Genomic DNA, 26,373 nt, shown 5'->3' on the forward strand with positions numbered 1-26,373 from the left:
TAAATAATATTATCTTCAATTCTCGGCGTCTTTTCCTAATGTTTATCCTCACTCCCGAGCTCACTCCTCTGTAATGTCGTTTAGTTTCGTCAGTTTGGTGTCCGTTGCCCGTAAAAAGATATTTATATTTCTTAGTTTGTGTCCGTAACCAGAAATCCGAAGCATTACCTATATTAACATTACTTATTCAAACATAATCTCATAGGATCGATTCTGTGGCTGCTCTTGTTGACAATGAGAACGTATTAGATTTATTTTTCCAAAATCAAAATTTAAGGTGACTACTTATATTATAATATTAGTTTTTTTTTATCTGATTATTATTCAGTACAAATCAATTATACAAAAATACTACTGCATCAAGCAGTAAAAAGTATTTATTGTTTATAGAAAAATTTATCAATGATGATTAAGAAGGCACTTACATGAAAAGTGATCTTGAAATTCAGAATATTTTTTGTCTTAGCTTTGTTTCATTTTATATTTTAACTTTTCTGTAAAGTAACACTGGTACTGAATTTACTAGTTGTATATCTACATGTTTAAAATTAACTTTATTTTCTTAAATAGTTTAATAATCACATTTTAAAATAAAAATATGTACTATTTAAAGTTTAACGCTAATAAAATTATGTTAATTAATTGTAATTATTTTTTAATGTATTGAATAGTTGTAGCTTAATATTGAATTTGAGTTCACTGTGTTCTATTAAACGAAATTTAATTAAAATAACTTACATTTTTATGATGTTTCAGAATATTTTGAACCATGGCTGACCACGACGAAAATGTATTAAAAAATGAAAAGTCTAAAGAAAACGGTAAAATGAATGACAGTGTTCCAGAGTTAGATGATACTGAACCACCTAAGGTTATAATAACTGCTCCTCCAACATTGTCTATAAAAATAACTAGTAATAAATTACAAAAGCCAAGTGATGAACTTGATGCTAAAGACTCAGATGATTGTCAGATTATTTTGCCTAAAACTGAAATAATTGATATTACTGATGATATTTGTGATAAAGATGAAACTTTAGATGAAACTAGTGAAATTGATAAAGTTGTAGTTAACAATGATATTAAAGATACACAAACAATTATGACACTTAAAGAAGAACCTAAAGAACCTGAAACTGAGGTGATATCAGAAGATGAAATGCCAGTTGACAATATGCCTGTTGACACTGAAGCTGTGTCTGAAGATGAATTACCACCAGCCACTTTAGCTGATCAAACTGAAATAGTATCTGATGAAGAGCTGCCTAGTGAAAATGGTACATCCAAAATAAAAAGGTGTCAAATACCTGAGGAAAAAGAAAATGATAGTGAATCTCAGCCTGCCAAAAAAGTTAAAACCGATGAAGTAAAACCAATCACTGAACTAGATAAGTTTTGGCAAGCTGTTAAAGACGACCCATCAGACTTTGCTGGATGGACTTATTTGCTACAATTTGTTGATCAAGAGAATAATGCTGAAAACGCAAGAGAAGCATATGATAAATTCTTGGAACTGTACCCGTACTGTTACGGCTATTGGAGAAAATTTGCTGATTTTGAGAAAAGAAATAATAACAAAGATGAGTGTGAAGCAGTTTTTCAACGTGGCTTGAATGCCATACCACTTAGTGTTGACTTATGGATTCATTACATGACATACTTAAAAACACAGCATGCTGATGACGTGGATCTTATACGTAGCAAGTTTGAAAAAGGCTTAGAAATGTGCGGACTTGAATACCGCTCAGATCGTTTATGGGATCATTATATTAAGTGGGAAATTGAACAGAATAAATTAATCAATGCTTTCAACATATACAATCGTCTTCTTGCTACACAAACACTGGGCTATTTGCAACATTTTGAAAATTTTAAAGAGTTTGTGAACAAGAATGCACCTGATAAGATTTTAAATGCTAAGGAATATCTTGAATTAAGACAGCAAGTAGCTGAAAGAATAAGGCTGAGTGGAAACGGTGAATTGTTGACTGACGATTCTGCACCACCAGGAGAAGAAGAAAACACTTTTTTATCTGATGTGTCAGAAAAAGAATTGGCATTATTAAAAGAAACTATTATTGAATTAAAAGAAAAAATTAATAAGGAAACAGCTAGAGAAATAGCTAAGCGTCAAGCATTTGAAGAAGGTATCAAAAGACCCTATTTCCATGTGAAACCTTTAGAAAAATGTCAGATAGAAAATTGGAAAAATTATATCGCATTGGAGAAGGAAGCCGGGGACCACCAACGTATTGTTGTTTTGTATGAAAGATGTCTAATACCATGTGCATTGTATGAAGATTTTTGGTTGAGTTATTTAGACTATTTAGAATCTTTAGATTTTGATGTTAGCGATTTATTAACAAGCTTTTATTTACGTGCTTGCTTAGTTCACCATCGCAAGTCTCCAGAATTACATTTAAAATGGTCAGCTTTTGAAGAAAGCAAAGGTAACTTAGACAAAGCTGCTGAAATTCTGAAAAACCTTGATGACGCCGTTCCACATATGTTGCAAATTATTTACAGACGTATTAATTTAGAGAAACGAAGAGACCAATTTGATAAAGTATGTGAATTGTATGAACATTATATAAATACTTCTCATACAAAGTTTCTTACTTCTAATATTGCCATAAAATATGCTCGTTTCCTTTGGAAGTGTGCAAATAAAATCGACAAGGCCATTGAATTAATCACAGAAATTGTAAATAAAGACAAAGACAATATGCAAGACAATGCTAGGCTATTATTGCAACTCATTGAGCTTAAAATGAGTGTAAAGCCGTTAAACGAAAAATCAGTTATTCAAATATTTGATGAAATATTATCAATGAGCAGTGTAAATTTAGAGCAAAAAATATTGTTTTCACAACGTAAATTGGAATTTATTGAGGATTATACTTGTGATTATACAGCATTGCGTAAAGCCACCAATGAGTTCAAGAGTTACACAGAGTTGCTCGCTAAAGAGAAGAAAAAAGCATTGGCTGCGGTTGAGGAAGAAAAATCTAGGATTGAAAAAGAAATGAAAGCGAAACAGGCACAAGATATTGCAGCATCTTCAAATTCTCAGACAGCAACCACCAACTACCAGTCATACAATACAACCGGATATTACCCACAACAATACGCCACTGGTTACAACCAGACAGCTTATCAACAGTATGCTCCTAGTGGACAAGATTATTCATATCAGTATCAAAATTGGAGCTACCCGCAAGCGACCAACTACAATCAGACGTGGGGATCTTACAATTACAGTGGCACAGGAAGTGGTGGAAGTGGAGGATATTAGTGTACATAGTAAATATTAGTTAAGTAAGAATTACGCATTTAAAATTATTTTATGTATAAATATAATATATACAAAAAAAAAATAATACATCAACAATATAAACAATTTAGTCACAATAACAAAAAATAGATTTAAAAAAAAAAACCATGTATAATATGTTTTTAATGTTTAGTATAACATTTTTGTAAGATAATTGTAAGTACGTTTATCTTTAATTACATGTTTATGAGTATGAAAAATCACAGTTTTTGTTTCAATCGCATTATTTCAAATATGTTTTCCCAAAATTGTACACTGGGAGTATTTATTACACCATCAACCATGCACGTTTCATCGCCATCGATTGATAAATATTTGGGATCGTCCACATTTGAATTATTCCACACAACATTCAAATTTGATGAATTTGGATTTCTAAAATAAAACTTGTTAATAAATCATTTTCACCTGAATATTTATAAATCTAAATCTAAACAGAATTTAATCACTAATGTGATGACAAAGTTCATTTATTTTACATACCCAGTTTTTGCAAAATTGCACCATAGCTTACTCATTGTTTTGCACATTCTATATTCTGGTGTATTAACTTTAGGCAAGAATCCAAACAATTGCCCGTAAAACAAATAATTTAATTCGTCCGCATGGCATGCACCTACAGAATTATCATTACATCAACCTTAGTTAAATAAAGATTAATAAATTCGTACAGTTAAAAATCAAAAATAATAGAAATAATTGGTACCTTTCAATGAATGAAATATTGGCCGTGTAGCAAATAAAAGTTTTTTACAAGCATTGAGTTCTCCATCAAATTTGAACTCATAGTTGTAAATTGGCGCTTTATCTTTTCTAAGTAGATCATTAAAGCCACGATAAAAGTCTTTGGTAAAAAATACATCACTAAACAACTGGAAAAAATGTTTAAGTAATTTCATTAGTTTATAATATATACAAATATCACATGGAATCTATTCCAAAAACCAAATTTTATAAATAATATGGTATTCCAATGGAAAATATTAAGAAGTAAAGCTTACTTACACGACATGTATTTTCCAATTTAATTATATCACTAGATTGCTCGTGTTCATTGAAATAAAAGTTCTTTACTCTTTGAATGACTTCTTCACTATAATGACTTTCAAATAATTTACTTATCTCTTCAACTTTATAATAATCAAATAACTTTCCTAATCTGTGTTCTGAAAACAAAAATATAATTATTATTAATTATGTTCAATAAAGGTTTACATTTTTGTTTTAATGGCCATAAAAAAAAAAACCTGTATATTTAAGATCAATACAAAATCAAAGATGTATTATATTAAATTAATTAATTACAAAACAAAAAAATAATAGTAATAGTAATAATTTTATATGATGTTTTAAGTTTCTATCTTCCTCGTATGAGTTATTACAATTTAAATAAAATTTATGGTATGTAATATTTATTAATATTTATTGTTTATTAAATATTTAATATATATATAATTTAGTATATTTATACATATATTTTTATTAATAAGTAAGATTTTATTCAATTGAGAAAAAGAGAATAGTTCATATTTTCCTGGAATAATAACTTTAATACCAAGTTGTACAATAATTATCTCTAAATTGATTAATTAATTGTCTTGCAACTGTTAATGAAATAAAATGTAAAAATATTTAGTGACTTAATTATAGGTAATTGTATATAAAATGTAACCAAAATTATGTGTATTCATCAATTTTGTAGGTTAAAAATATGGCCATTGATTTGATAATATAATTAAAAAATAATTTACCTCCAAACACTATCATTCCTTCCATATTGTTGAGTCCGCTAATCAAAGGTACTGGTGATGCTGATTTGATTAAAATGTCTGGATGAGCAGGTAAGAGTCTGTCACTTACAGCTTCACTTTCTATTGTTGGAACAAACTGAAAATTTAGCAAATCTCTTTGGCCCTTTTAAAATTAAATAAAACAAAATAATTATTAAAACTCTTTATAAAAATTAATTTTATAAATCAAAATTACTTAAATAAATTTATATTTTTATAAATAACATTCAACAGCTTGTAAAAATATAAAATGTACGATGAAAATAAAGAAGCATAAAATTGAAAAAAAGATTGTCTTCTGGTTAGAAATTTTAATTTAGTGGTCTTCAGCAGTTTTTTCAGTTTTCATTATCAAAGTATTGAATTAAGAAATATTAAAACCCAATAAAGTCAACTAAACAATGTATATCCTGCTTTTATAATTTTATTTACATATGTTTATAGTTTAAGTATTATAGATTATTAAAAAATATTTTTGCATCATACTTACTTCAATTTTGAACTTCAATGTTGTGCATTTAACTAAATCGATTGCTGGAATATTTAGTAAATATTTTACTATTTCTTTAGGATCATCTTTTTGACACCCCAATTTTTCAGCCAACTTAAAGGCTACTTCTGTGTGTTTTTCATTAAAAGCCCATGGATTAAAAATACACCCACTTTGCATTATAGCTTTGTCAAATGATCCTAAAATATTAACAATAAAAAAAAAAGATAGTTATTTAATATATCATTATCATTATTAAATACTGGATTTTGCATAAAATGCATGTTGTTATTTTTAACATCATATACACGCAGTCAATGAGTGTCCACAAATCATTATTTGATTGCATGTTTGCATGCAGATTTTAAAATTTTAAATGCATATAAATCTGGTCTTTAATCATTATTATCATAATGATTTTAATAGATGGAAAATTACCATGAAAAAAAATCCACAGAAATATAAGTCCATGTGAGTGCCACATATTTTTTATAGACTTCTTTGTGTTCAACATCTCTAAGTATTATATAAGTAATTAATTTTTTTTTTTTTGGCTTTTATTCTGTGGATTTTTTTCTGGGAGGATTCAATACCATTAAATGTACTTGCATAGAATCTTAAAATGATTGTAAGATATCAAATAAAAATATTTGATTTATTATTGGCTTTAAACCCTTAACATATGGATATGAAGTATAATCATTATTAAACTGAATGAAACAAAAATTGATGTCTTTAGAAAATAAAACACTGTGAATCATCTGTGGCCCAGTATATGACAACAGATTATACCCCCCATAATAACTTTTAAACTTTTCACAAACTACATTTAAAATATTTAAATAAAAAATAAGAATAATGTAGTAATATATAATTTTACTTTATGTAATAAGACGCTAAAAAAAGAATTATTATTTTACTTATTTGTTTAATAAAAAAATTGTAATACAAAAATTTAGTGAGATCCTTGACCTTGTTTAGAATTGCATAGTTTTTTAAAATCAAGATCAAATGATGCAAGATAATATAATCTTAAATCAGGTGCTGCGTTTAGTTTATTTCTATACTTATTTTTAATAAAGATGTACGAAGAAAACGCTTTCTTGACCAACTCTGTACAGCAGGTACAGAGTATATTATTGGCAGATTTATTATAAACGGTAATAGGAACTCAATCAGACTGATAGTCACTCATATTCGTTATGTTCGTACATATAGATATATGTATGGATATAATGATGTGTATATACATCCAAAAATTAATAAGTTGTTTTCTAACTCACTTTTTAAAGTTATGTCTCATGAAAGTTCTATCAACTTTTATTTTTCTACGATTGATAAAGTTGTAACTTTTTGAAAGAATTTTTCATCGAAAGGATTTAAAATCCAATTATTTACTTCTTTGGGTTTGAAAAAGTATTTTCCGAATGATAATTTATCAAATCTACATTTTATACTCCATATCTATAACTTATCTTATAAAATAAGTTAATATTAAGTTTTAATTTGTGACACAAATTTTCATTTTTAAGAATATATGAGTATATTGAATATTTTCGAAACGTATGATTTTAAATAAACAAATTTAACATTTTTCCGTCATTACTATTAAATCTAACCCATTACCCTCTATCACGTACCCATTGAGGTCATCTCCCAGGTATGGAACCGCTGGAATAAAGTATTAAAGTAAGACTTAGAGAAATTAGGAATACCAAATTGGAAAGAAAAAGTACAAAACCAAGAAGCGTGGAAGAACGTGTCAGTGGTGGAAATAACTCTTGCAGAGTAATGATACAATACATGAAAAATTAGTTTTAAAAAGAAAAAAATCAGATTAAATAAAATATGAATAAAAAATAATTTAAGTTTGTTCTATTATACACTTCAAATTCAAACAAATGATTACTGAACTATAAAATGGTTAAATAATTATTTAAAACTAATGAGCTTATGTCATGATTAGTGCATAATCTCATGTGTAATTTGATGTCTAACAAGTCATAGTTTCTTGTATAAAAGATATTTTTAAGGTTCTCATGATACATATTTTGATTTGTTAAAAGTAAAAGGGTGTTTTTTTTAACTTAAATTATTTGGGTTAATTATAGAATAAAGACAGGATTTAAATACAGATTTTAATAATAATTAATAATAATTTCTTTAAATTATATCTATTAAATTCTTGTAATAAATATAACACCTGTAAACCAAAAAATGCATTTGAATTCTATTCCTGGTTAATAGACTACTGTTTACTGAAGTATGGTACACAACACTACAGTAAATACATTTAAAACTAACCTGTGGATAGAGGTGAAAGTAAATGACAGTGTACAGAAGCAGACCCTGCACTTTCTCCAAAAATGGTAATATTATTGGTATCACCTCCAAATGCTGCTATGTTGGCTTTTATCCATTTAAATGCGAACAATTGATCTTTTAGCCCCATATTACCAGGACATTCGTCAATTCCAAAGTTTAAGAATCCTAAAAGCAAAACCCGTGTTCAATCTTATTCAAAATTTGTCAAATAGCTATAAAAATTAAAATGTTTATCCTAAGTAATGAACTAAACTAATACTATTAATTAAGTTCATACATATTATTATTTATTTATACCTAGGACATTTAAACGATAGTTGATTGTAACAACAATTACATTTTCATCGAGTAAATAATCAGGAGAGTAAAAATCCAATGATCCAGATCCATAATTAAATGCACCTCCATGTATGAATACCATAACAGCTTTTTTTTCAACCATTTCCTCCTGGTAAATTATAATGAAGCAATTATTAACCAATACCTAATCTATACAATATAACAAAATCCTTTTACAACCTGTGGTACAAATATGTTTAGATACAAACAATCTTCACTTCCGACAAGTTTTTTGGTCATGAAAACATCATACTGCATACATACTTTACCACATGAAAACGCTTTATAAACTCCAGTCCATCCTGGATGTTTGACAGGAGGCTAAAACAAAATTAAAAATGTATAATTGGTAAATTATTTAAATTGTTACATTTATGCAATTAAATTTAAAACATTGTAATGTGTTAGTTTTTATGAACTGACAACGCAATTGCTATCTTATAATTTTTGAATGAGTTATACATAGTTACATAAGTAATTCTTAATATTTTTGAAACCATAATCATTTTAGTTAAAAGTAGGTAATTTATAAATTTGATATACTGTTGAAATTATATGTTATTAAAAATACTCACCTTGAATCGTAAGTCATTAATTGGCGGTAAAGCATAGGGTATGCCTAGAAAACTGACATATGATTTATTTGATAATCGTGTTTTGTAGTGAAGTCCTTGTAATGTACCTTGTTCAAGTACAACTGTCATTTTCTTTCGGGGCTAAAATAAATTGAATAATTGTAAGTATTAGATAGGTCTGATATGGACTATAATAGTTATTATATATACATAAATATATAAGACAAAAAAAAATTTAATTATCTTAAGAAGAATGAATTTGGAGAAACTATTACAATAAGTACTCTAATAGTTCTTACAATTTTAAATATAATAATAATATGCCTAACTTTTAAATTTATAATCAAGCAATAATAAATTATAAAAATAATTGTTTTCTTTCATATGTTATTGTAGGTTTGTTTGGTACACGGCTGTTAACATAGGTAAATCATTTCATTAATCATGTATGTTCTTTCTTTATTTATGTTTAAGTTCATTGACACAATTATTTGTATGAATTAACACTATTATTCATGATGTCTAGTTTGATATTTGTTAATATGACATGTGTTATACCACTTGCAACTGTAGTTATTTGTATCTATACAAAGAATACTGCTGTAACTACTAATGGAAATGGAACATGAGTATCATCAATTAATAATTCAACTCTCAAGATTAATGATCCACTTCAATGTCCAATGCTTTGAAAAGACTCGGATTAAGTACAATGCCTATACCTAAGTCAATACAAATTAAATACACAGGTATTTCAAATATTATGTACTTACAGAAAATTATTATTTACTTAAAATTAAGTCAAACTTCGTTTATTTAGAATTGAATTTGTATTGAAGTCATTAAAATAAAAAAAAAACATTGAGTTGAGTTTAAGTTTTTAAAATAGACATCAAAAAAGTTTTGTTTAACTGCTTAAGAAAATAGGTAATAATAAGTAGGTCGTAGGTAATTCTAAATTTCTAACAAATTACATTATGGTAGAAATGGGCTTGAGCAGTTATTTTATAAATTAACTAGAAATAAACCATAATTAAATTAAAATAAGTATTATAAAAAAATATTTAATAGTATGATAATATTTAAATTATAGAAATCTAGGTATTTAATTTTGTTTTTTAAATTAGTAATTCATTATGTTCTTTAAGTTCAACAGGTGTCACTGTAAAATTGGTCCATCATACTGTTATCACAATTTAGTTTTTATCTGAAATTATTTATCAATTCCGTAGATAGTATTATTAATGATAATAATATTATACATTATTTTATAATTTTAACGTCAACTAATAAATTACGATTGATCATCATTATGGTCTATACTCTATAGCTCAAGACTCAAGTCATTCAACAATATTAAGTTAATTATGTAATAATATAATATTAAGTGAAAAGTTTTGTAATGAAAAAAAAATGAAAAATATTTTTTTGGGTGGTTCTTTAGAATTGTATTCTATAATTTGATTAAAATTTCAGATGTAGCACAGGTTGCACCCGTAGAACCGCCTATTAATAGGTACAATATGATATTCATTGTAAAAAATAGCACCATTGATGAATAATTATTAATTTCAATTTTTTTCAATAGAATTATAAACGTCATACACACGCGTGACGCGTAACATAGGTATAACCTACTTGCACATACTTATAATAATTTTCTATAATCATAATAATAATTTTCTTTATAAGTATTTTTTTTGTTTTTAGGGTGAAATAAATTAATTGTAATCATTAGGTTTATTTGGGTTTAGTAACCCACCGTAAAGTAGACCACATGAATAGATATAGGTATTGAGATCATTTATTTATATTAAAATATTAAATTATGAATAATAATAAATCCAATCATAATATCATACCAAAATACCAAATAAAAAAATGTAACTAATTATCAAAATAATCCTAATAGTATCGCAAACGTAGATAAAGTAACGAAAATAATAATAATCGTACCTGCGTAATTATAGGTAGGTACAATCAATAAAAAAAAATATCATAAGTTCACCACAACTGCTCTATGCCGACTACAGATTATCGAATACCAATTACTAGAGGTTGCGATAAGTAGGTAAGATGATAGGTAAAGGTAACCTAGAACTCTCGGAATCACTTCAATAATTATTTTTGCCCGTTGTTATTTTTCGACAAAGTTTCGATCATAATTGTTTTGTATACATAATATTATAATAGTAGTAGAATGTAGTCTGCACTATATTTACAAGACATATTATCATTATTAATTATTATTTATTAGGAACTTGGTACATAGGTACTTTCAGTGGTGTCTTTAACTAAGGGAGAAGATGATGTGGGTAGTGGGTGATATTAATCACTAATCAAAACCATTAACTTTTGTTTTTTATTAAAACTTATTAAGTTGGTATGTAGGTACCTATATTTTTCTTGTTATTACTGACAAATACTCAAATCACCCCACCTCCTAAATAAGTTCCTATAGGTTCCTCACTGGGTATATATATAATATCAGCGGCGGATTAAAATTTTTATTTGGAAAGAATAAGGCACAGTAAGTTTTTAATTTGCACGGTTATACTTACGCAGATCCGTGAATGGTGGTAAGCGCTTTTTTGCTGACTGATTTGGTTCAATTCTGCAATCGAATTTGCTATTATAGTAGTATGTATATCATGTGCCACGTGAGTACATATATATTATTATTATGATCACATGAGTACAATAATTAATAATTATAATATTATCCGTCAAAATTGACCGACTTGATGATGTTACATGGCCTGAAGGACATTTTTTGATATTGGTAATGGTAAATGACGTAGGTATAGCGCAATATACTAAACTATGTATTAGGTATCTATAATCAACCTATTTGGTATTTAACAACAATATATTACAACATATTTCTTCCAGAAACAAATTTAAACTATAATAGGAAATTAAGTAAATCTGTGGTCTGCAGTATATTTGTGAAAATAAGAGATAAGTGACACAAAACTATGCCAAGTCCTTTTCTAAATTAATTGTTTTCATTTGATAAGTACTAAATAAATATCATTTTTTCTAAAATTTCAAAATAAACCAATAAAAATTACGAAAAAAAAAATTATTTAAGATTTTGTTTTTGTGGTAGTTTTCCTAGAAGGTGATATATAATATTACTTATATTCATTATTTGAAGAATTGTAGTTTTTTTCGTAAAAATATGGTAAGAGATACAAACAATTACATGGTTAACTCATATTATTAATATTATACCTTAGAAGAAAAATTATATCTGTGTGTGTATGTCAACTAGCTAGGTAATCATTTCCTAATCTTTTTATTGGAGGATCAATAGGTACTTTTGTAGTTTAAATTTATCATATAAAGTGGATAATATATACACTATGAGTTAATAAATATATTAAAAACGTACTTCATAATATTATTATGTGTTAGGGTTTTGGTTTTCTATTTTTTTTTCGGAAAATTTGTATTTACCTATTTAATTTACTTGTAACAAGTAATTTTCTGATAAACTGCCTACATAAAAATTTAAAATGGAATATCTTTTCAAATAGTTATGGACTATGATCTATTACTTTAAATATGCAAAGAGCATATTATACAAAACTTTTAGAGCATTCGTAGACAATAATAATTTATTCGAAAAATTATTTTTATGTAGAAAAGTAATAGAAGGTTATACATAAAAATAAAAATGTTGATTGCTAATTTACACAAAAACAGTAATTACAGATATTATAATTCATGTATAACTCATATATTATCTGATTATGAAGATATGGTATTTGTAAACATCATAATATGTTTATGATTTAAAATGAATGATTCGTTCGGACATAATATTATCTCTTCGTCGAGTTTTTCCTTTCTCATTCCTCCGGATCACCTTGGACATTTCCCACTATACCGAAAACAAAATGTACAGTAATATACATTTATAAACATATAAACACGTACTCGTACATGTATTTGAGCATAAAATGAAAACGAAGGTAAATTTATAATAATATCGTCCCAGTTATAATATTAATATAACCGATTACTGATAATAATATGTGCACATGTAGGACGTAGGTCGTAGGTAATACGAATATAAAATAAAGTATATAATATAGAGCCATAATTTATACTTGTACAATATACACATAATATGTCGTTGTCGTTTACACGGACATGCCATATCATAACTGTGTATCTACCAATACGATAAATTATTTTATCAGTAGGTGAATCTATTATCTATACCTACTATAAATTACTATAAATAACCATAATATTTATATCAATATTCTACATTTATATTGGTTCTTTACTTGTTAAGAATTGAAATACATTTATTATTTTTGTAATTTAAATAGTTAGGTACGTTTTAAGCATACTAGTATAGTATATGAGAAATAATCATTTAATGTTTTTGAAAATGGCTCAAAATTATACGATTAATATTTTTTAAATTACAACAAAATTTGTCCACAAAGAACCCGTTTTTTACGTGTAAATAGTAATCCATTTTATCATATTTTGAACTTTTAATGTATGAAAAATTAGTGTGATTTTACGCTAATATATATGTATTTTTAAATTCCAGTAGGAATAACTTATGAGGAACCTGTTTGTATTACATTTTCAAAATGTTTGACCTAGTAATTACTAATTAGTACCTAAATAATCTTTTTATCGACATTTATAGAAAAAAGTAGGGAATTTCAAATACAATGAAACTTCCATGTAACGAACTTCCATTTAAAGAATTATTTTTGAGAACTATGACCTTCTTTTTTAATGATGAGTTAATTCTATTTAACGAATTCCTCTATAATACGAATTATTTTTATTCCCCATGAGACTTCGTTAATAGAAGTTTCACCGTATACTCGTCTATTGGTAGTCTAGTTAAAGTAGGTACAATTACAAAGTCTACTGGAGTAACTACAGAAAAAACTTGGGGAGTGAAATAATTTATTCACCAAAATCGAAACTATAACCGAATTGTTTGTTTTTATACAAATCTTAAAATTCACTCTATGGCTTTGAAACAAATTATAGGTACCGATATCGTTAATTACCTAGGTATAGTATGCTGTAAAAAAGGTGCTACAACTTGTTTGAAAAAAAATGTGATGATACTTCTTTAATTATATAATAGTAATCGTGAAATAATATTATAGGGTTATTCATGTACCTAATCCAGATAATGTGAAACATTAACAATACGTTATCAAATTAGGCACTCAACAGAAAAGATGTGAAATAAATGTATTATTACCTACATATATGCAATAATGAATAATTTGATGAAAATAATTTTTATCATGTACAGTTTACACGTTGTGTGCTAAATTTATAGCATTCTTTCTTTACTTTAGAGAGTTTAAAGATTTATATTGTTAGCATATTTATGGGGGTAAAATGATTTTTTTGTCCTCCCTCCAAATATCAGGAGGGACAAGTGTCTCCTTTTACTCAATAACTCTATAATTACACTATTAGCAATATCAATTAACAATACTGACTCACGAAACACACTGTAGTTGTAATATTAATGAACTTCGTTTTATAACAGCCAATAATTTATTAAATATTAATTGAAATCATAATATCCTATAATTAATGTGTCACGTTAAATGTTGATAAATTATTTAATAGTAATAATATTATTTACATATTGGTAAATGGTAATACAATATAATAATCGTCACTTAAAATTCAAAATATGAATTTTCAACATTTTAAAGTAATTAATTATAAATCTATATAAGAATATAAGATTGTATGTACATATTATTATTAATTTTTATGTACAGATGACCCGTGTGAATTGGTAAATGACACCAATCACAATTTATTATTTTAAAAACAACTTTTATATTTAAAGATTTTTCAATTTATGGGATAATGAGTTGTTTTATTAGTAAAATAAAACTATTATGTTTATGTCCAGTTATTTTTAACGTCGGATAAGATTTTTTTCTTAGATCATATACTATATTATATTATATACTACTATATTATTATCATATATTATATGATCTAAGGTTTTTAATAAGAATTGTTAGATATGATAAGAGTTTAAATATCATGTATAAATTATATAATTTATTCACGATTTATGAATATTTCGAAATTTCCAGTTTTGTGTCATCAGATACTTTTTCTTGGGTACACACAATTACACTCTAGTGTTTTTTTGTGTCACCACAAAATTTATAAACTAAAATAGCATTATACATAATTTAATAATTGTTTTATTTAAAAATTTTAAAGTGTTTATATCGTAGGTATTTGTATGAAGTAATAAACTATTACTTCTAAAATTCGCATAAAAGAAAAACACTCGATAAAACTATAATATATAAACGTTAGGACAATAAACTGTTTGAAAATGTTGAAGAATATAATCACCGCGTACAGAATAATATTAAAATAAAATAATTAAAAATTGTCTCTATTAATCTTTTTTTTCTCAACTTTCTATATAGTGCTATCTGTTAAAAGTAGAACAATAAACTTAAGGTGATAAATAAGGTAAAATAGTGACAGAAAAGGTAAAAAAGAAGAGGTCTCCCAGTATGTGTATTGTATATATAAAGCGATACTAAACTAATAATAATAATAATCATAATTGTAAGTGATAAAATTCATCTAGTCAATTGATATAAATCAACCATAGTGGCACCTATACTGGTCATTGAACAATGTTAAACGGTTCTTAAAAATAAAAAAATAATTTGGTTCTAATTGAATGTACTTGTATATATTGTTCAAAAAATAGAGTCTAGTTCATACATCGTATTTTATCAGTTATCCGAAGAAGAACCTAACTATACGTTAAACGTAGTAATGTAGTATGAATACCTAAATACCTAATGTACATAAATCTTATATATTACCTATTACTTATATGTGATGTACACATGTAACATAACATATTTTAGGCAGATAAGCATAATTATTATAAAATAATAATTCGATACTGCTATATTATGCGGTTTAGGCAATACAGCCAATAACACAGAAAGTATATAGGTGTTAAAGTTGTATAGGCATGCCTAATGGCTAATAAGTAGTAATAACGAGTTCGTGCTATATACTAATATTTTGTAGATAAGTTATAAGACTGGAGGATACAGAAAAAGACAGAGAAAAAGACTTACTTTCTATTTTACCAAGAAAGATAGAAATAGGCACAATTGATGAGTTTTCACAATCGCGTACATAACGAATATCATATGACATTATTGAGTATATATTATATATATAATATGAATACTGTGATGTCCTCACAATAACCAGTTAAAGCAAATAAAAGGGAGATTGAGCACCCCCACCCATGTCCCTTGGATACTAGTTCAAAGATACCATTCGCGTTTATTAGTTAAAAATAATTTTTAAAAAGGTGTATTACGAGTACAGTAATATTCACAATATTAAACGTATTTATGTATGTGCATATTTTGTGTCTAATAATCTTTTTTCATTCCTTGTATTACATTATTACCTAATATATAGGGTAATGCTATTATAATAAAGTTCGAATAGAAATAATTAAGAATATGTAAATCCATTTTGTATATAATGTATTTTTTCGTTTATATCTGCAATAGGGTCGACTATCGACCGATTCGATTGCGTATGGCGTGTCGTCAAATGTTAAAAACGAAGGGTTCTTATGGACGGGGGAGGAGACCGAAGTGGCAAATAGCAATCATTATTTTGTGTCGCATTTATGATTACTAACGATTAATGACTAATGAGCCAGTTTTGAATTATGCAGATACACGAATCGTACATTATTATTTCAAATCTATAGCCGTGTCTCAAAGTATCGCACAACCATAGAAATCGTTATCACCACGACCGAGTATCACGGATGGTGGAGATAATAAATCATATGTTTTGATATCTTCAAGCGCATTATTCATATTCTACGCGAGAGCCGTGTATAATTACAGTAAGATTATACGACAAATCGATAATAATAACAATAACAATACGAGAGATGTCTCTTTGAACGTGTCCGCGTCCGTAACGAAACGATTTGATTTATATTATTATTATTGCTGTCAAGACCCGACTTAACACAATAACGGGAGTACGACAACTACATAAATATTGATAAGGCCGTATTTACGATCGTCTCTGTTATTTCAGCATCCCGAGAGTAGTTGGTGACGATAAAATAAAATGAAAACGATCGTAGCTCAAGGCAGTCGGACAGCGGTTTGGCCGGAGACACGAGATCGACGGGACTATAATAATAAATCGGTACCTACGATACGAAATTTAGTAATTTGTGATATTATGCTTACAATGATGCTGGTCAAAAACATAATCAGCTTGTTGAACACGACCATTGCTCCGATACGGAACATGATGAACGACGACGACAATTTGCCCATGATGGTTATTTTCGCAAATGTTCAGGTATTTTGATAATTCGAAACGGTATGATTAAGCGGGCGCACAACATGGACCGACGACGACGGCGCAGGACCGCACCTCAGCAGGCAGATGCACTCACTGTCACATGATCCGTGTCGAATGTCGACCATGCGCGGCATTTCTCCCCTTCCACCGAGCTGCCACGCTACAATTACGAAATTTTTATTATTATTATACACTTATACGTCTGCTCTGAGCTACCTACACACAACGGTATATTATTTTAATGATAACACATTTTTGAAAGGCCCGGGTTCCCGTACACGGTAAAATAGTATAATTATTAATTTTCGCCTGCACCTTCGTCTCGCTTCGCGTGTTCGTTTTTTCCTTGAAAAGTTTCATCTTGTATGGAAGAATGCAAATCAAAAACAAATTCATATTTTTACTACACGATCAAAAATAATAACATGGCCATGGCGTTAAATATAGTGGCAAGTTTAACGACATCGGGAAAATAAGATGAATTTAAAATCATACCGAAGTGCTATTAGTGATAGTGAACGGTTCTTCACTTGGTTTTAAATTCTTTATTTTATTCTCTGATTTACTTATTATGCACTTAATAAGAAAAAAGTTGGTTATCCTAGGGTCTTAAATGATAAGGCGATGCTAGAAGCTAGTAAAATATTTATATTATTGTAATCATATGATAGTTTGACAATTATTTATAAATTTATTTTAAAAAAAATGTATATAAGAAAAAATATAAATACTTAAAAATGAACTTTTCAAGCGTTCGTTTTAGTAACACAACAAATGTACTGTGTACGACTACTGTGTTTTTGTATTATCTTTGTACAATATTACTACGATCACGGGTATACGAAAACGGCTCACTCTGTATCATAATGGCATTGTAATGTTTAATGCATTCATTAAATTATTCTAAGTAGTCATTGTACATGCCTTAGACTAAGATCGTATTCGAAATTCGCTTAATTAATTCAAAACGGTTGTATGCATGCCTGCAAGACTGCTACGTATTGTATATAGGCATGTATAATATCACGAAAGTAGACAATGATCTAAAAATATTAATTATATTTTGATTTTGATTTTTCTATCCGTCTACGTAGAACACTTTATATTTATATTATGTACGATGTACTTACTTGCTTAGGTATTAATATATGGTAGTGACGATTAAATGCATTCATAAGGCACGTTGACAATTTTATATGGATTTATATATATATATATATATATCATCAGATACCTACAGGAACGTAATAAAGTAATTGTTAATTACTAAATAATACTAAATATTAATATAAATAATGACTTCAAAGAATTTATTAGTTTTTCTCTGGAAAACAATAGAGCTAAGGTAATAATATACTTACTATACATAAGTTGTATACAGGTAATATATTCTATAATATTATAATACGAATAATAATTAAATATAAACTTTTAGTACTTAATATTCAGATGCATTTTCTAAGAGCACATATTTCAATGCTTCATAGTATTATACACCATGGGTGGTCTAACATGAACGTGTTCGCGAGCCACATGAACAAAAACAATTATGCGAAGAGCCAAAATGTTTGTTAATACATTTTATATAATTGAATAAATTTTTATAAACGCTTACCAAAAAATTTTATTTATAGCAAAGAAAATTTAAATTTTATAAATAAGACACAAGTCACATCTGACTATGTCGAGAGTCACCTGCGGTTCGCAAGCCACTATCTGGCTACCCCCGATATATATCTACATTGTATGGATAAATATTAGCGTTATTTCAAAAATTCAAAAATGTGAATTATTTTAAAATTAGCGGAGTGATAAGTACATAGGTACCCCCTCTGAAATATTAAGTAGGTACCTACACTATTGAGTGTCTTCTCTCATCTAAACTTTAAATTATGTTTTATAAGTACTACTGCTATTAGGTACTCGTTCGAAATTCGATTTTTATATATTTAAACTTACAGCATTAAACGTTCTGTTTAGGAATGCGAAATTAAAAAGGGGAAAAGTAAATTATCGTTCTGTTATTCTGTAGGCATCGAGTATTCGAGTGTACCTATAATATTGTCATTGGGTAGACTGTAATGGATGTGTTAAATTTAAATTGAATGATAAATCGTTGTATACGAAAAACGATTTTGAGTGGTTGTTGTCAGCCTATGTTACTAAGTACTTACATTAATATTTGTTACTTTGTTAATTTATTTTAAAATTAGTAATTTGGTATATTGAATTAATTTTTGTAGATGACATTGCATTTGAAAACGTCATTGTATGCTTAAAATAAAATAATATATATTAAAAGATCTAAGTGCTCATAAAGTCAGGAACAATATATTTTAAATTACAAGTTAAGAAAAAAATTGAAATTGTTATTCTTTGTTTAAAAAATTAAACCTATTCAAATTTAAACTATAAATGTCTATAAAAAGCTTATATTTTTTGATATTATAAATTATTTATTAGAAAAATTGTATATTAAATTTTTAATCTTCAGCAATAAAAATTTAACATTTTATAATTTTTTAACTACAAAATTATAGCTAATTTTTGGATTTTAAAGCATAATAAGCCACTAAAAAAGCAAAAAACCATGACTAAAAATTAATACGAACTAGCTACAGTAGAAACTGTTTATAATTACATTCAAGGAATCAAGAACAATAGGTCATAATAACCGTTTGTCATTATAACCAATAATAGGACTCTGTATAACTCCATATAGGAGCTTTGCAGGGACTTTCAATCTAAGGTTATTACACCCAATATGTCATTACAACCGGTGTCATTATAAACATTTTCTACTCTATAAAAATGAATAAAAAAATTTGAAAAATTAATTTCAATAAAAATGGTTAATTATCACGTATTCCTCAAGATTTGCAGAAGTAAAACTGACTACCTAAATAGTCCGATGGAATCTTTTTATACTTAGAAAACGACTGAATTGATTGGTGCATACTTTGTACAAAAGGTTTCAAATTATACCCCTAAATCTTAAATTTTGAAATGATCGATATTGATGTTTTGGGCATACTGACCGTATAGGTACCTACTGCTTGCTATAATGTATAGATCGATAATCTATACGTACATTTAATAAACAAGTTGATAACGAAAACAATAATAATCCAATATCTACATTCTGGGTTTTTACGTTTCTTATTAATTATTATTTTTTTGTTACAATAGCATAATAAAATTATAAAAAATTAACAAATGGAATAATTGAAAAAAAGCAAAAATAAATTGTTTTATTTGGAATCAGAATGACGTGATACGAATTTATGTATAAAAATAAGATTTCGATCTCTTATATAAAAAAAAGCGTATGCTTTAAACTCCGAGCTTTAGTCATAACCGATCTAACCTATATATTTTAATCAATTTAATCTATACAATAAAAGTAAGTCCCGTTTTTTTGTCACGCATACAAATCCACACCGTTCAACGTATTATCACCATTTTTTCACGGTTATACCTGATAGTTCGCTTGAGGTTTTAGTACCACTCTTGTTAGGGAACATATCTAATGTTTTGATATTTTTCGATTTTTACAGAAATATGTTATTTGGTATCTAAACACACTATTTGGTGTGAAAACAAAACATATCTATACTTGTTCCTATTTTAACAGTAAGTATGTGTATCTTTATTTTATTTATTTCGAAAAGACAACATAATAAATCACACAGAACTTATTTTGTGTCTCTCCTGTAAAATTTGAATTTCAAAGTAGGTATGTGTATTGTATATTATAATATGTTAAGATAATTGTTTAAAGCATACCTATAGTGCAATCGCCCACAACCCACCTCAGAATGTGTATATAGAATCGACGATGAATCAATTATTATTGTTGATGTATATGAGATGTGACAACGGCTCGGTGCATTGAACAGTCCTGTGGGGGTTTGACGTTTGAAGTATAAGATCACTGCGTTCTGACTACGACTGATGTACTTAACCTCGAGACTCGAGTAGTTAAGATAGATTAAACGCATTTAATAATAATAATAACCAATAGGAAAGAAGTATTGTAAGTCTTCAGCGCGCTGATTGGCTGTACGATGCGAAGACCCACAGAATGTCATGCCCATCTGTTGTTGTTTAATAATCATTAGGTATTATTGTTATTCATTTAACGACGTTATAATATTATTATATAATATATTTCCCGTGTGTAAGAATAATGATAATAATGTCAGAAAAAAATTGTTTTTATTATCTATAAGTAGGTATATTTATGAAAATTTATAAACACCTTAAATTATTATTATTTTGAGTAAATAGGTATGTACACTTTATAGCATTTTATGATCAAAATAACTACTATAAGACAAAGAAACAGTCTTACAATTTGCAAACAATTATCCACGGGGGTGGAGTACGCAGGTGACAGATAGTTAGCTATAATAACAAATTACGAGGGATCTTGTATTAAGTTTACAATTCAAATTTGTATTGATTAAAAAAAAAAAAAGATTAAAAAATTTCAAATATCCATAAATATTTTAAAGAGAGCCAAAATATTTATAAACTTATACCACGTAGAAAAATGATAATATTGAAGAATTTGGTGAAAACAATCAAGTATCAAGTATCTACAGTAATTCATTTTTTAGTTATAACAAAAAAAGAAATTTGTTTGATGAGATATCATTATTTTATGTATGAATATCTAATTTCATCAAAATTTAAACTTAAGACGCTCATAAAAAATATTTATTTTTTATATTTTTAGATTCTGATCGGAGCAATAAATGTATTGATTTATAATGGTATGCTTTTGTTCTGACATATCACTATTTGAAATAGTAAAGATGTTTTAATTTTAAACTTTGCGTGGGGAGGATTAAGTTAAAGGATCAAAAGTTAATTACTTTTTAAAATAATCGGAGAAAACAAATAAATAAATAAGAAAAACTTACTAAGAATTTTTACGAAAAATCAGAACAAAATTCTACAAAATCGATTTTGATTTGTATTGTAATTTAAAAACAAATAATTGTAGATAGGTACTTGAAATTGTTATCAAATTTTTATATTATTATTAATTTTATACATCATAAAAACATTCTAAATATTTTTAAATTAAAATTTTTTTTTAGTTTTTTTCTTTATATTCTAATCGTCAAAAAAAATGTTAAAATGTTAAACTTAATAAAAATGTTTGAAAATTTAACAAGAAGGTTCTTATATGTTCATTTAAAAATTAAAAAAAAAAAAATAGTATTAATATTTATAATAGTTTTTAAAAGAATTTATAAATTTTTAGTTTTGACAGATTCGTAAAATCTCAAAAATGTACTAATTCTGTTCTACATTTTTCTTTGAATATCTAAGATTTGAAAATTTAATATAAGAATCTTCATTAGTTTCTTTATTCATATTAAAAATATAAAATTTATCGGAATGTCAAATTAATTTGTGACGTGTAAAAAATTGTGACCATCGTGTGTTTTTAGTTTTTTAGTTTTAATATAATATTTTGTATTTTAACTGTCAAGCTTTTCAACCATCATGGAACAAACAACATACATCAAACATCAACTAATAAAACAGAGAACTCGTTCTGCTATATAGTTGGTGTCAAATGTACTTTGCCAATGAGTAGGTAACGGTGGATTAAATTTGATTTCAATGATAAATCATTGCTTATGAAAAACGAATATCTACGCGGGAATATCCGATTTCGTAAAAAATTAAACTTCATACGTTTATAAAAGATATAATATATCAAATTATGCTCAATTTATACTTTAATACCAACAATAAAAATTCACGTGGAATCTTGAATTAAATTTTCAAAGTATTTTACTAAGCAAAAAAATGTATAGTTAAAAAAATAAGTTAAAATATGTTGATTGTAATTTTTGTATGTATAGAAAACAATGATATAAAATTTTTATGAATATTTCAAGTACCAAATAGGGTTATTTGTTTTTGAGTTACACTAAAAAAGGAAAGGGATTTGTCAAAAACTATAGTTTACTTTGAAAATGGATGAACAGATTAGGTTATATAGTAATAGTAATACTTTGAATAAGGTTTTTGTACAAAGAAAAATTAAAAAAGTTGTCAGATTGAAAAATTCGAGGAAAACTGAAATTGCATTTTCCGATGGGATTTTACAATGAACTTACGACCACATATATGTATAATGTTTGTTGAGTCAGCAAGTATATTGTATTATTAAATACAAGAAACAAAATCGTTTTTGAATTGGCAACAAGTAGATTTACTTACACTTTTAAGTTTTAAGTAAATATTTGTGTCGTATACGGTGGTTCTTGATTCTAATACATTTCTGCAGTATTATTTCACTTTCACCTTAATTCCACGTATACGGTAATTAAACGATTGTCAATGCATATTCAATATTGCTAAACTTTCTTTGACTACCACAATTTATATAGTCAGTAGTTAAGTCACCATTGCAAATGTATGTTGGTGGTGGAAAATGTATGTCTATATACGTCTTACACATGGCACGTCAATATTATTAGGTACGTCTAGTCAGTTTAAATCATGTCTTTTTATCAATCACATTGGTATTTATTAATTATTTCCATGGGTTTTATTTTCTTTGAAGTATATATATATTTATCATATACTATGTAAGGTATTCCTGTATTGGCAGATTTTACTTCCAGTCGTTTTTCTTCTTTAAGTTATTTAACTTTACTTTTTTTATACTGATGTTTTTTACGTGTATATAATTTGTTCACGTGTTTGAACATCACTAGGTTTTTAATTTGTTCTTTTTTAATAAATAATCCAAATATTTGATTGCGTTTTTGTAATCCACAATGTTGTTACTCCCTGTTATTGGTTTAATATGATGCTATAGAAATGTTTGAGCACGAAGTCTAAGATATTTCAAATTGCAATACCTACTCTTACAGATGCCACCTATCACAAAACAAAAAATCTTAGTATATTCAATAAAGTTCTAGGCTGAACTAACAATTTTTTTTTTGGAAGGTAGAATGATCTTATTTACGAAATTTTGTTAATTCTACAAACTAAAACTGTAAGACAATACAATCGATAAGCAGCAGTAGTGATGAAATAGTTAATGCAACAAAATTAAGTAGACATTTTAAGCCGTTGACGGACATCACACTACAGGGTTGATATTTATGTCACTCATTTATCCTATATAAAAGTTACTTCTTATCCCACCTAACCAGTTGGCAACGAATACATGCAAAAAATCAGCTATTTAAACCATTTCCCTACCTTGATGATTTGTTGAGTATTATATAAAGTAGATAATTTCAAGAAAAAATATAATATTTTTAATTTAACAAACATTTTTCAAATCATGAATCTTACTGAATCAAAGTCAGAAATTTTCGAATAAAATTAGCAACATTCATATGTTAAACTTACAAATAGTTATGGCTTAATAACAGTTGATTAATTAGTTTATTTTAATATGACAAACAATAAACAAAAATTGTTCGTTCTATAAATAACTGATAAGTTACTGCGGTGACAATATACTTTAAAATTTTCTACCATTTTTTCCAATTTTCAATTAATTTGTTAAAATATGCTAAGCAATATTCAAAATTCACATTTTATGGTTTTTGGACTTACCGATTCTAACTTAAAAATAACATTCTGCCGTTGAAAAAATTAAGTTTTTGGGAAAATAAAAGTTTTAAGGCTTAGAAAATTTTTTTAGCAAATTTTTAGAAAATTATTTGTATCATTTTTAAGTTATTAAGAAAAATTGGTGGAGAAGGGGCAACTTCATAGATGGGATGAAGTTTTTTCTTTTATTTCATGTTAGAATAATTTTATAATTGTAATTATTAATTTAAATAAAAATCATTATTGAGGTAGGGATTTTGTTGAATTATAATAGTATAGGTAGGTAATTACTAGGTATTATTTAAAAACTATAACTTACAATTTATAATGATTTCTTATGTGTATGCAGAACTTTAAGCTGTTCTGGAATTTCAGTTTAGAGTCTTTATTAGAGTATGTTCACTAAACGACTTCCTTAAAAGAACTATAAGTTTCTGCAGTTAGTTTATTTTGGTAATTTTATTAACTCATAGAAAACTAGGTAGTATGGACTATGAGTTATTAATGAGCTCCTGGACGCCTATATAAACATAAAACTTTCATCGCATGGGAAATATGTGAAGGTATTATACTGACATACTGTATATGCAAACAAATTTACATTAATTAAAACGAGACAAAATGTACATGCAAAATATGTAAATTTGTTTTATTTGTAAAAATAAATTTACATAAATGGATATCTATCAATAGTTTGAAGAATGAATAATTTTAATTTTATTTTATTACGAACCATGTACCTAGTTTTTGATATACATACAACAATTATTAATTTATTTTATATTTAAATTACTTACCTGTCTCTTAAAATGCTTTCGCGTACCACCATTAAGAACAGCAGGCTTAAAATGATATTATATTGCATCCATTTTATAGAATTGTTTTTTTTTAAAAAAATTGTTTGGACGACGAAAATAAATCTATTTGTACCAAAAATACAAAAGTAAATGATTTATAATAATCGGAAGGAGACACGACGATACGCGTATAGCGTATAAACTGTGTTACTAAACCGCGATTTGACGACGGATTTGACTTTAGAGAAAAAAACATTTGCGTGAAGATAAAACGAGTGACGTATCGTTCTAAACAATTTATAACGTAGATAATAATTATTTATTACATTTTTGAAAAAATTTTTCGTAGTTCACTGTCATAAGTATTTATGCATTCTATTTTTAAACCATTATAATATAATTATTATAAGAATGAAAATCAATAAATATATAAGAATTAAAGTAAAATGTATAAAATTATAATATTATAATATTATGCGTTATGTAGAAATTTAGAACAATACCTATCAGACAATTTTTTTTTTTTTTAGTAAAAACAACAGTTCACTAAAAAATTCAAACTAGGCGCTGTAGAAATGGAGGTTGAATGTCGATTAAAAATATTTATGTGAACACCTATGTCCGAATGAATATTAACATCGGAAATTTAAAATGACGTAATCATTGTTATTTATATGCATGAGTAATAAGTACATATAAGGTTAAA

At 26.8% G+C, this 26,373-nt stretch overlaps 2 protein-coding genes across 5 annotated transcripts; one reads left to right on the plus strand and one right to left on the minus strand.

Annotated features, from left to right (window-relative positions):
- The first annotated feature begins 11 nt into the window (after positions 1-11).
- On the plus strand, positions 12-3,535 carry LOC114131147 (pre-mRNA-processing factor 39-like). Its single transcript, XM_027996295.2, has 2 exons — positions 12-277; positions 757-3,535. Exon 2 carries the CDS (start codon positions 770-772, stop codon positions 3,293-3,295), a length of 2,526 nt encoding a protein of 841 aa, XP_027852096.2. The 5' UTR covers positions 12-277; positions 757-769; the 3' UTR covers positions 3,296-3,535.
- LOC114131146 (esterase FE4-like) lies at positions 3,340-25,822 on the minus strand. 4 transcript variants are annotated; one of them, XM_050199764.1, is made up of 12 exons: positions 25,668-25,822; positions 17,151-17,428; positions 8,854-8,994; positions 8,459-8,599; positions 8,237-8,387; positions 7,919-8,104; positions 5,615-5,814; positions 5,086-5,248; positions 4,340-4,500; positions 4,041-4,206; positions 3,818-3,950; positions 3,340-3,709 (listed from the first exon to the last, which is right to left on the minus strand). In XM_050199764.1, the coding sequence occupies exons 2-12, from the start codon at positions 17,238-17,240 to the stop codon at positions 3,535-3,537; spliced, it is 1,707 nt and encodes a 568-aa protein (XP_050055721.1). In that variant the 5' UTR covers positions 17,241-17,428; positions 25,668-25,822; the 3' UTR covers positions 3,340-3,534. The 4 variants fall into 4 exon arrangements, with proteins under 4 accessions (XP_050055721.1, XP_027852092.1, XP_027852093.1 ...); XM_027996291.2 differs by lacking the exon at positions 25,668-25,822 and adding an exon at positions 17,489-17,714; XM_027996292.2 differs by lacking the exon at positions 25,668-25,822 and having other exon boundaries at positions 17,151-17,470.
- Positions 25,823-26,373: the final 551 nt, after the last annotated feature.

This window comes from Aphis gossypii, chromosome 2 (assembly GCF_020184175.1).
Source record: "Aphis gossypii isolate Hap1 chromosome 2, ASM2018417v2, whole genome shotgun sequence".
NCBI classification, from domain to species: domain Eukaryota; kingdom Metazoa; phylum Arthropoda; class Insecta; order Hemiptera; family Aphididae; genus Aphis; species Aphis gossypii.